The sequence below is a fragment of the Sapajus apella genome, unplaced genomic scaffold (assembly GCF_009761245.1).
Source record: "Sapajus apella isolate SASKATOON/1434 unplaced genomic scaffold, GSC_monkey_1.0 scaffold48, whole genome shotgun sequence".
NCBI classification, from domain to species: Eukaryota; Metazoa; Chordata; class Mammalia; order Primates; family Cebidae; genus Sapajus; species Sapajus apella.
In genome coordinates this window covers 1,017,535-1,029,353 of record NW_022436988.1, presented here as the reverse complement: position 1 = coordinate 1,029,353, position 11,819 = coordinate 1,017,535, and the positions used below count along the sequence as shown (strand labels likewise).

General features: G+C 46.8%; 1 protein-coding gene across 1 annotated transcript in view; it reads right to left on the bottom strand.

The window, feature by feature from the left end:
* Positions 1–531: 531 nt before the first annotated feature.
* Positions 532–11,819, bottom strand: part of LOC116525468 (coiled-coil domain-containing protein 57) — a 45,838-nt gene continuing 34,550 nt past the window's right edge. Inside the window, exon 9 of the mRNA XM_032241227.1 lies at positions 532–565. Coding sequence (XP_032097118.1) covers positions 550–565 — 16 coding nt within the window. The 3' untranslated portion in view covers positions 532–549. The remainder of the gene's footprint in view (positions 566–11,819) is intronic.

Genomic DNA, 11,819 nt, shown 5'->3' with positions numbered 1-11,819 from the left:
TGCCCAGGTTGGTCTCAAGCTCCTAGCCTCAAGTGATCCTCCTGCTTTGGCCTCCCAAAGGGCTGGGATTACAGGCATGAGCCACCACACCCAGCTGAAAGCTAGGTGTTGTTTTTTTGTTTTCTCAATCCTTGCTTGGTTGAAAGAAAGCTAGTTTTTCTTTTTTTTTCTTTTCCTGAAAACACGAGTTTTAAAAAAAGCTTTTTGTAAAAAAGCTATGAAATGTGTTAAAATCTTAGTGGAGTTGGCTCAACTTATTGTGCTTGTTTCCTTGCCTTTTTTTTTTTTCTTTCAGACGGAGTCTCACTCTGTTAACCAGGCTGGAGTGCAGTCGTATGATCTTGGCTCACGGCAACCTCCACTTCCCAAGTTCAAGCAATTCTCCCACCTCACCCTCTTGAGTAGCTAGGATTATAGGCACCTGCCACCATGCCTGGCTAATTTTTGTATTTTTAGTAGACAAGGGGTTTCACCATGTTGGCCAGGCTGGTCTCGAACCCCTGCAGGCCTCAAGTGATCTGCCCACTTCATCCTCCCAAAGTGCTGGGATTACAGGCATGAGCCGCTGCACCCAGCCTGCCTTCATTTACTACTTATTGACTTCCCCTAAAATATGAAGGGTTATTCTTTGCTTTCTATGTTAATCTGTCCAGACAGCAAAGGTGCTATCTTACCAGGGTAATCTTCCATGCTTTCTGTTGACTTATTATGTCTTGATGATTTAAGAAAACAAAGCTTCCCATGCTTATGAAAGAGCTGAGGTTCTCTATAACTGTTCTCTTCTACATTTAAGCATTTGATCATTACTTTCACATGGGTAGCTAAATGTTACTTCTCAGGTACCCATGAATCTATCTTAGTGTTCAAATCTCCTGGCGTCTTTTAATGTTTTTCCTTATGAAAATTGAATTCTAAACGTCAAATAAAATAAAGCTTTCAGAAGATCTTTTATATTTAAAATGATCTATGAGATGCCCCAGAAGTTTCCTGGAAAATCACACACAAAAAATTCTTATAAAAAGAGAGGTATTTGAAATAATTAGGTCCAAGCTGGGGTGTGGTGGCATGCACCTGTGGTCCCAGCTACTTGGGAGGCTGAGGCAGGAGGAGCTCTTGAGCTAAGGAGATCGAGGCTGCAGTGAGCTGTGCTCGCATCACTGCCCTCCAGCCTGCGTGACAGAGTGAGACTCGGTTTCTATTAAAATAGAAAAAGGGGAAAGAAAACAATTCTAAAGAAATGACTAGGTTTATTTGGTGTGTTAGGCTTGATGAATACCATGGAAAGAACTGCCAGGTCAGGGGAGGTGTGTGGCCTGCCTGGGCCGTGTGTGTCTGAGGCACGGAGAAGTTGTGCACTGTGCTGTGCGGAGACTTCTCGGCTGCCCACGGCGCTTCTCTTCATGAGTCCTGAAGCCATCTGCATGATGCTGTCAGCTGGCAGCAGTGCAGAGCTCTGAGGCATAAGTCCCGTGACTGCCATGACATAACTTGGGCGTCACCTTACTTTAACGTGAGTTGTGCATCTCTGATGCCAGAGTGTGCAGCTGGGTGAATGTCACTCACTCTGCGGCTGTGCTACTGGAAGACGGCCACCACCTGCCCCACACTTCTTGCCTCTCCACTGGATATTCCTGGTATAGTTATGGAATAGTCAGCTTCACAATTATCTGTAAATAATTTCTTCTGTAAAAATGCTGCTCATCCATTTTTAGAAATCAGATGTTCTGTTTCCGGGCATCTTTGAAAACAGCATAAGCGTCTTGGATTAACTTTGTCTAGAACTCTTTTTCAGACTCTGTTTCCAGATGTCTACAGGACAATCAAATGTCACTTCTCAGTTACGTTATTCTTGCTCTGAAGAGACCTTCACTTTTCTTTTTTTTTTTTGAGATGGAGTCTCACACTGTTGCCTAGCTGGAGTGCAGTGGTGCCATTTTGGCTGATTGCAACCTCCGCCTCCCGGGTTCAAGTGATTCTCCTGCCGCAGCCTCCTGAGTAGCTGGGATAACAGGTGTGCGCCACCATGCCTGGCTAATTTTTTCGTATTTTTAATAGAGACAGGCTTTCACTATGTTGGCCAGGCTGGTCTCGAACTCCTGACCTCAGGGTCTGCCTGCCTTTGCCTCCTAAAGTGCTGGGATGACAGGTGTGGGTCCCTATGCCCAGGCCAGACCTTTTACTTTTGAAAACTGGCAGTGGTGAGTTAACCATGGCCATCCATGTGCAGTCTTTTGTCATCCACAGTTTTATTTTTTATTTTTGAGACAAAAGTCTTGCTCTGTTGCCCAGCCTGGAGTGCAGTGGTGCAATCTTGGTTCACTGCAACCTCTGACTCCAGGGTTCAAGCAATTCTTGTGCCTCAGCCTCCCAAGTAGCTGGGATTACAGTCGCCTGCCACCATGCCCAGCTATTTTTTGTATTTTTTCGTAGAGATGAGGTTTTGAAATGTTGGCCAGGCTGGTCTTGAACTCCTGATCCCACGTGATCTACCTGCCTCAGCCTCCCAAAGTGCTGGGATTACAGGTGTAAGCCACCGCGCCCAGCCTCACCCAGTTTTTGTGTTACTCCGATGCTCCCCAGAAAGCTCAGACAGCTTAGAGTGAACAGGGACTGTCTCAGACCCTGGGGAACTTGAACAGAGACTGTCTCAGAGCCTGGGGAAAGGACTGGGTAGGCACTACGGGCACAGGCTTCAGAGGGTGGATTAGACGACGCTGAGACCATCCCAGAACTAAGCATCCAGTTGAGAAGCAGACGGACTGTTAAGAACAAGAACTAAGATGGAGTGGAACAAGAACGGATCTCACAGGAAGGGATGAACCGATGCAGGAGCTTGACGGCTTTCGTTGAGAATATGGTTGATGTCTTCTTAATGTTCTACTTTCTGGATATATAAAGAACTCTTCCTATTTCCTCTCGAGCTACGTACAGCCCATAAAAATGTTGTAGTCCCCGCTCTCGTGAACCGCAATAGATCATCTCTAAGCGGTATCTTATTCTCCCAGCCTGAGTCCTCCGGAATTCAGAAAGTTGTTGAGTACTCTTAACTTTCAAGGTAATATAGTTATTCACAGTTTCAATGACTATCTTTGTTTTTACCAGGACTTGAACTAGAAATACGTACTTGTAACCACAGCCCTGCATAGAAGTCCAAATCTGAGAATGATGCTCATTTAGGTCAGTCACAAGTAGTCCCTCGTAAGGAACCACAGTGATGTTACACAGCCCATGCCCACAAAGCCCTCCCAGGAAACACCTGGCATAGGGCCCAGCTTGCAGGATGGCAGATGCATCTGGAGGGCACTTCCCGGAAGGCCCAGGAACCTGGGCTAATTTGGAAACCTTAAGAAAGGAATTTGTTAGTTTGGGAATCTTAAAGAAGAAAAAAAAAAGAAAGGAATTTGTGGCTGGGTGCAGTGGCTCACGCCTATAATCCCTGCACTTTGGGAGGCCAAGTTAGGCAGATCATCTGAGGTCAGGAGTTCGAGACCAGCCTGGCCAACATGGTGAAACCCCAGCTCTACTAAAAATACAAAAATTACCTGGGTGTGGTGGTGCATGCATATAATCCCAGCTGTTCGGGACGCTCAGGTAGGAGAATTGCTTGAGCCCAGGAGGTACAGTTTCTAGTGAGCCGAGATCGTGCCACTGCACTCCAGCCTGGGCAACAAAGGCAAAACTCTGTCTCACAGGAAAAAAAAGAAAGGAATTTGCTCAAATTTATAGGGCAGATGAATCTGGTGGGTTCTTGGCTTGTTTTTCTAGCCTCAGGACAGCAAGTGAGAGGCATTTATTTATTTATTGACAGAGCCTCACTCTGTTGCCCAGCCTGGAGTATAGTGGTGTGATCTTGGCTCACTGCAATCTCCACCTCCTGGGTTCAAGCTATCCTCCAGCCTCAGCCTCCTGAGTAGCTGGGATTACAGGTGCCTGCCACCATGCCCGGCTAATTTTTGTGTATTTTTTAGTAGAGATGGGGTTTTGCCATGTTGGGCAGGCTGGTCTCGAACGCCTGACCTTAGGTGATTTGCCCGCCTCAGCCTCCCAAAGTGCTGGGATTACAGGCCTAAGGCACCATGCCTGGCCTAAATTATTATTTATTTACTTAATTTTTTTTTTTTTTTTTTTTGAGACAGAGTCTCACTCTGTCGCCCAGGCTAGAGTGCAGTGGTGTGATCTTGGCTCACTGCAACCTTCACCTCCTGGGTTGAAGCTATTCTCCTGCCTCAGCCTCTTGAGTAGCTGGGATTACAGGTACTTGCCACCATGTCCAGCTAATTTTTATATTTTTTGAGAGACGGGGTTTCACCATGTTGGCCAGGCTGGTCTCGAACTCCTGACCTCAAGTGATCTGCCTGCCACAGCCTCCCAAAGTGCTGGGATTACAGGCGTGAGCCACCGCGCCCAGTCTTAAACTATTTTTTAAAGAGGCTTTTAAAAGTCTAATCTGAAATTCCTTATGGAAACATCTAAGAAAGCAAACTTCAAAAAGCAGAGATGGTGAATTAGCACTCTTGTGGCGCCTATGGAAATAGTCAAGCCATCTACCAATCAGCTCCATTTTGTGAGATCAGAAACAACCTTTCTGACCCTCTGCGGTTCCTGACGACTTTTTGTGAGCTGTACCTCCCTCAACACCTGTTACCACATTCCACACACCACCTGTCTGATGCACAAGGAAAAAACACCTTTCTTTGAGATTACTTTCCATCAAAAGCAGAGAAACTGTAGGAAAAAAGTGAGCTTCCATAGAAACTGCTTTGTATACTGCAAATTCCCTGGGTTATCAGACATGCAAATCCTATCCTGCCTGGCTCTCCCCTCCACAAGAACCAGTTCTGCCTCTACTTGATTCCTTTACTCCAGATAGATTTGTGCTTTTCTGACTTATCCTTGAAACTGGTTATAACATCTGCCTGGTTTCCTCATTGTTTAATGAATAGAATAAAATCCTAAACAAATGCTCATTTTTTTATATTTGGGAGCGACATTCTACTTCTTTCTGAAAATTATCTTTTAACACATAATCACATAAATATTATTGGACATGGTTAAACATCAGAAAGGACACTTAATTATGAACCAGAATGAGCTATAGCTGTCCTGAATATTTCTGCTCTAAGCAACACAGCACTAAAGTTTATAAAACACAATGGTGAGGGCCAGGCATGGTGGCTCATGCCTATAATCCCAGTACTTTGGAAGGCCAAGGCCAGTGGATCATGAGGTCAGGAGTTCGAGACCATCCTGGCCAACATAGTGAAACCCTATCTCTACTAAAACTAAAAAAAAAAAAAAAAAAATTAGCTGGACATGGTGGCACATGCCTGTAGTCCCGGCTACTCGAGAGGCTGAAGCAGGAGAATCACTAGAACCTGCAAGGCAGAGGTTGTGGTGAGCTAAGATCGCACCACTGCACTCCAGACTGGGCCAAAGAGTGAGACGCCACCTAAAAAAAAAATGACAGTGACGAGAAGGAGAAATGGATACAAACAGGAGCAATGGAGGATTTGAACACTTTGTGGTTCTTGGCAGTTCAAATTGAGAAACACAAATAAATTTATAAACGATATTAATAAGTATATTTAATATGATTGTTAAGTAGCATAATATCAAAAGTAGTATCTAGCACATTTGGTTTAATAAATAACCAAATAAATTTCGAAACTCCCTCCTTAACAACTCGCTAGTGAAATGGAAAACCTGAGCCCACAATGGCAGACTACCTAGGAAATAATTATACCAATAATACTACCCCTCAAAATCTCTGATGCTTGGCCAAAGTGATACTCATGAAAATTCTCACCTTAAGAAATGCAATTTCTTTTTTTTTTTTTTTTTGGGACGGAGTTTCGCTCTTGTTACCCAGGCTGGAGTGCAATGGCGCAATCTCGGCTCACCGCAACCTCCGCCTCCTGGGTTCAGGCAATTCTCCTGCCTCAGCCTCCTGAGTAGCTGGGATTACAAGCACGCGCCACCATGCCCAGCTAATTTTTTTGTATTTTTAGTAGAGACGGGGTTGCACCATGTTGACCAGGATGGTCTCGATCTCTTGACCTCATGATCCACCCGCCTCGGCCTCCCAAAGTGCTGGGATTACAGGCTTGAGCCACCGCGCCCGGCAAGAAATGCAATTTCTAAGCAAGAAAGAATAAAAATAAATGTGAAACATTCAATCTAAGAAATCAGGAAAAGAGCAATAAAATAAACCCAAAAACAAGAATGAAAAAAGATGGAATGGGAACTAGTTCTGGTCAAGACACCAGAGCCATCCAGTGGTTCCAGACAGCAACCTTTGGGGAAACCCCTGGAAAGGGGGAGGGTGCTCTCTCTCTCTCTCTCTCTCTCTCTCTCTCTCTCACACACACACACACACACACACACAAACACACACACAATCAAGAAGCATGGCTGACATGCCCCGTAAGATCTCCGGAAGAGATCAGACAGAAATAGTAGAAAGCAGTATTTGAAAACAATTTTTAAGAATTTTTTTTTTTTTGAGACAGAGTCTCACTCTGTCGCCAGGTGCCAGGCTGGAGTGCAGTGGCGCGATCTCGGCTCACCGCAACCTCCGCCTCCTGGGTTCAAGCAATTATCCTGCCTCAGCCTCCCAAGTAGCTGGGACTACAGGCACGTGCCACCATGCCCAGCAAATTTTTGTATTTAAGTAGAGACGGGGTTTAATCATGTTGGCCAGGATGGTCTCGATCTCTTGACCTTGTGATCCGCCTGCCTCAGCCTCCCAAAGTGCTAGGATTACAGGCGTGAGCCACCGCGCCCTGCCTTAAGAAGAATTTTTAAGAAGAGAAAAATAACCAGCCAACTAACCTAAAATTTAGTCCTAAAATTTAAAAAACATACTGATTCCTGAGCAGGATTCAGAGAAACATATCCACACTTAGATACAACAATGGTGAAACTGGAGAACCTAACAGATTGAGAGAAAAGTCAAAAAGCAGCTTCCCCAGGGTAGGTGTGGTGGCCCATGCCTCTAATTCCAGCACTTTGGGAGGCCAAGGTGGGTAGATCACTGGAGGTCAGGAGCTCAAGACCAGCTTAGCCAACATGGTGAAATTCCATCTCTACTAGAAATACCAACAAAAATAAAAAATAAAAAAAATTAGCTGGGCTGAACCTGGGAGGCGGAGGTTGCAGTGAGCCAAGATCAGGCCACTATACTCCAGCCTGGGGAACAGAGCGAGACTCTGTCTCAAAAAGAAAAAAACAAAACAAAACAAAAACAGCTTCCCCAAAGGAACTGAGATCAGACCGATGGCTGACTTCTCTGAAGACAAAAGAATATTATCTTCAAAAGAAGTTGAGCCCAAGGCAAGAAGACTGCTTCAGCCCAAGAAACAGAGGCTACAGTCAGTTACGATGGCACCACCATGCCAGCCTGGGAGACAGAGCGAGACCCCATCTGTTAAAAAAAAACGTTGTAGAAAAATGTCGACATATATAAAACTCTATTTCCAGCTAAACCTTCATTCTAGAAAGTGGTCAAACCAAAGTCATTTCAGACATATGAAGATATAAAGAGAGGGTACTGCCCACAGGAAGTGCCAAGGCAAGGCCAGAGATACCTGAACATAAGTTCATTTCCCTTTTTTCTGCCTTAGAAAGATGGGGCTGCCTTGTGTCTGAGTCTGAATACAAGGCCTTGTGTCCGACCAACTGCTTTCCAGAGCTCCCGGAAGACCCCATCAGGTGATCAGGTGGTGGCTCACGCCTGTAATCCTAGCACTTTGGGAGGCCGAGGCGGGCAGATCACTTGAGGTCAGGAGTTTGAGACCAGCTTGGCCAACACGGTGAAAACTCGTCTCTACCAAAAATACAAAAATAAGCTGGGCATGGTGGTGCAAGCCTGTAATCCCAGCTACCTGAGAGGCTGAGGCAGGAGAATCACTGGAACCCGGGAGGTGGAGGTTGCGGTGGGCAGAAATCATGCCACTGTGCTCCAGCCTGGACAACAGAGTGAGATTCTGTCTCAAAAAAAAAAAAAAAAGTTAGGCCAGGTGCAGTGACTCACACCTGTAATCCCAGCACTTGGGAGGCCGAGGCAGGTGGAACATGAGGTCAGGAGATCGAGGCTATCTTGGCTAACATGGTGAAACCCCATTTCTACTAAAAATACAAAAAACTAGCTGGCCGTGGTGGCATGCACCTATAGTCCCAGCTACTCAGGAGGCTGAGGCAGAAGAATTGCTTGAACCCAGGAGGTGGAGGTTGCAGTGAGCCAAGATCATGTCACTACACTCCAGGCTGGGTGACAAGAGCAAGACTTTGCCTTAAAAAAAAAAAAAAGTTAGGTATCATGAAGAAGGTTGCTAGAAACAACATTGTAAGGAATCCCAGTGTTCTACAGGATGGAGGAAATGTCATGTGCGGCTGACTTCTGGAAGGGTGCAGGAGGGAGGGTGGGCTCCAGGTGATGTCCACTCTGCGGGCTGAGGGGCCTGCACAGAGGGTCCCACAGTACCTGCCTCCTGCCTCCCCTGCAGGCCCCTGAGTGGGGCTATGCTCACCCCCCATCCTGGTCTCAGCCTGAACCCTGCAGCAGGCAGGTAAAGCTCCTTGTCTCAGAGCAGGGCCCACCAGGTCACCTGCTGGAGTTGGCTCCACAGTCCAAATAGGTGTTGGCAGGAACTGGTGTCCCCAGACCACAGGGGATGCCCCCAGTACCTCCCCCCTCAGCCATCTGTACTGGCACCTGCAGTGCGAGACAGGCTCATGCTTGAAAGCAGCCAAGAGCCAGTGAAGTGGTAGTCAGCTTGCTCCCTGCAGGATAGGGCCCCTTCCCAGAGGTGGACAGGTGAGGACATGCAGTGAGGCAGCTGCAGGTGACCCCTGGGCCACCGGTGCTGGGACACAGTAACTACCGTGAAGGGGACTAAAGAAGCAGCCAGAAATAGCCGCAGGCAGAGCAGGTCCTGCTCAGCCCCCAGACTGGCTGGCTCTCACATGTTAAATACTGTTGAATAATGATGATAGGTTTGTCACAGCTGGTCATTCTGTACGACTTAATGACTGTAGCCACATCATTTATGAACCAGGTAAGTGATCTTAATAAAAACAATGCAGATAGACCAGTCTTTCCTAAACCTTTGCAATACGGACTCATCTTTTTAGTTATTAAAAATTTTTAAAGAGACTAGGTCTCCTATGTTGCCCGACCTGGAGTGCCATGACTCTTCACAGGCATGAAATCATGATTTCTTCACAGCGGAAATCATGCCATGATCATACGCACTGCAGCCCTGACGTACTGTGCTCAAGCAATCCTCACACCTCAGTCTCCCAAGTAGCTGGAACTACAGGTGCACGACACCATGGCCAGCTGAGGATTCAGTGCTGAGGTGGGGAGGATGGCCTTCCCAAAAAGAAAGAAATGGAGTATGTTTGGTATAATCAAAGCAAAGCCAAAAGTAACCATTAGTCTCTTCTCATTCTCCTTTCTAAATTGCCAAGAAATGGACAAACTTCCACTGAGTCCTCCCTGTGGGTGTGTGGATGCACACACACAGTCTAACATACAAACACGTGTGCAGTCTCGCTCATAAATGTGTGTGCACAAGTCTCGCACACAAACGCACGCGCATACAGTCTTGCATATAAATACATGTGCACACACAAACACAGTCTCTCAAACGTGTGCACAGTCTCGAATACAAACATGTGCAGACACAGTCTCAAATACAAACGTGTGTGCACACAGTCATACAAATGCATGTGTGCACAGTCTGGCACACAAATGCGCGTGCACACACAGTCACATAAATGCACACGTGCACAGTCTCATACAAATGCGTGTGCACACAGTCTCGCACACAAACACGTGCAGTCTTGCATATAAATGCATGTGCACACACAAAGTCTCACATACAAACGTGTGCAGCCTCAAATACAAACGTTTGTGCACACAGTCTCAAACACATGTGTGCAGTCTTGCACAAAAACACGTGTGCACACAGTCTCATATAAATGCACATGTGCACAGTCTCACATACAAATGCGTGTGCACACACACAGTCTTGCATACAAACGCATATGGACAAACACACACACATGCCCTTTTGTGCGCTGGCTTGCTGGTCTAAACATATTCCCCTGCAGGCTGCTGCTTTTCCATGATGACACATCCAGACCTTGCTATGCAGTGTGCTCAGCAGGCCCATGTGACATGGTACCGAAAATGAGAATAAGCGCTAGGGGCTTTCAGTGTAGTTAGGAACCACCCCACACTTTTAGAGTAGTCAACAAAAGCGTCAGTCCACAGCGGACTGGAGCTTAGTGGGCAGCTGGGCCTGCATGGTGACTGCGTGGAAAGCACTGCGAGGGCTTGGCTCACCCTGGCACCTTGACGGCCGCACGGCATTCCAGGGTCTGGACTCCAGCACCTCAGGATGGATTGTTCCCATTCAGATCACTCTGAGTTATGTCCTTGCTGTTGCAAACATTCTGCTAAGAATGCCCTTGCACATATATCATTTCCATGTCTGTCAGGATAGGATTTTTTTTTTTTTTTTTTTGAGATTAAGTCTCACTCTGTCACCCAGGCTGGAGTACAGTGGCACGATCTCGGCTCACTGCAACCACCACCTCCTGGGTTCATGTGATTCTCCTGCCTCAGGCTCCAGAGTAGCTGGGATTACAGTGCGCGCCACCACACCCGGCCAATTTTTCTATTTTTAGTAGAGACGCAGTTTCACATGTTGGTCACGCAGGTCTTGAACTCCTGGCCTCAGGTGATCCACCTGCGTTGGCCTCTCAAAATGCTGGGATTACAGGCGTGAGCCACCACGCCCGGCCAGGATCTCTTTTAAATAGCTGATTCAAAGGGTGCAAACATTTAAAAATGGGACCAGTGCAGCCCAACTGCTCTCCAGGAAGGCTTCCTATCGGCATTTGATGGTGTGTGCCCACACCCTCTTCAACACCCAGCATGTGACTCTCTGAGACGCAGAAGAACATCGCTGTCAGCTGAATTCCTGCTCCCGGGTTCCCAGAGAGCCCAGCGAGGTCCTCATCAGTTACAGAGGTTTCTTCTGGGACTTGCCCTCCCACCCAGCATCTGTGATCTCTAGCTGCTCCATCAGAGGTATTGACTCTTTTTATCACCAGGTATCTTACAAACATTTTCTCAGTCCGTTATCTTTTTCTCTTTGATGCTTTTCCTTAGAGATGCTTTACAATGGAAGGGTGTTCTAATCTGTGGATCACTGACCTTCTATGACTTGGTGGTTTGTAAAACTTCAGAATTTTTTTGAGATGGAGTCTCGCTCTGTAGCCCAGGCTGGAGTGCAGGGGCGTGATCTCAGCTCACTGCAACCTCCGCCTCCCAGGTTCAAGCAATTCCCTGGCCTCAGCCTCCTGAGTAGCTAGGATTATTAGGCGTGCCAATGAGCCCAGCCAAGGAGACATCTCTTTAGCTGGATTTGGGCCTGGTGACATAGGAACTGAAGAAGGCAGAAAGTATCTGGCACCCAGCAGGGGCTCCTCTACTGGATGGCTAGATGGATATACGAATGGGTAGGTGGGTGGATGGGTGTGGAAGATTGGATGGTTGAACAGATGGATGGGTAAGTGAATGGATGGATAGGTAGGTGGAATAAGTGGTTAAATGAATGGATGGATAGGTGGGTGCATGGATAGGTGGCTAGATGAATGAATGAATGGACGGATGGATGAACAGATGGATGAATGGATAGGTGGATGCATGGATAGATGAATGGAAGGATGGATGGATGGGTGGGTGGGTGGGTGGATGAGTGGATGGGTGGGTTAGTGGGTGAGTGGATGATTGGATGGATGGGTGG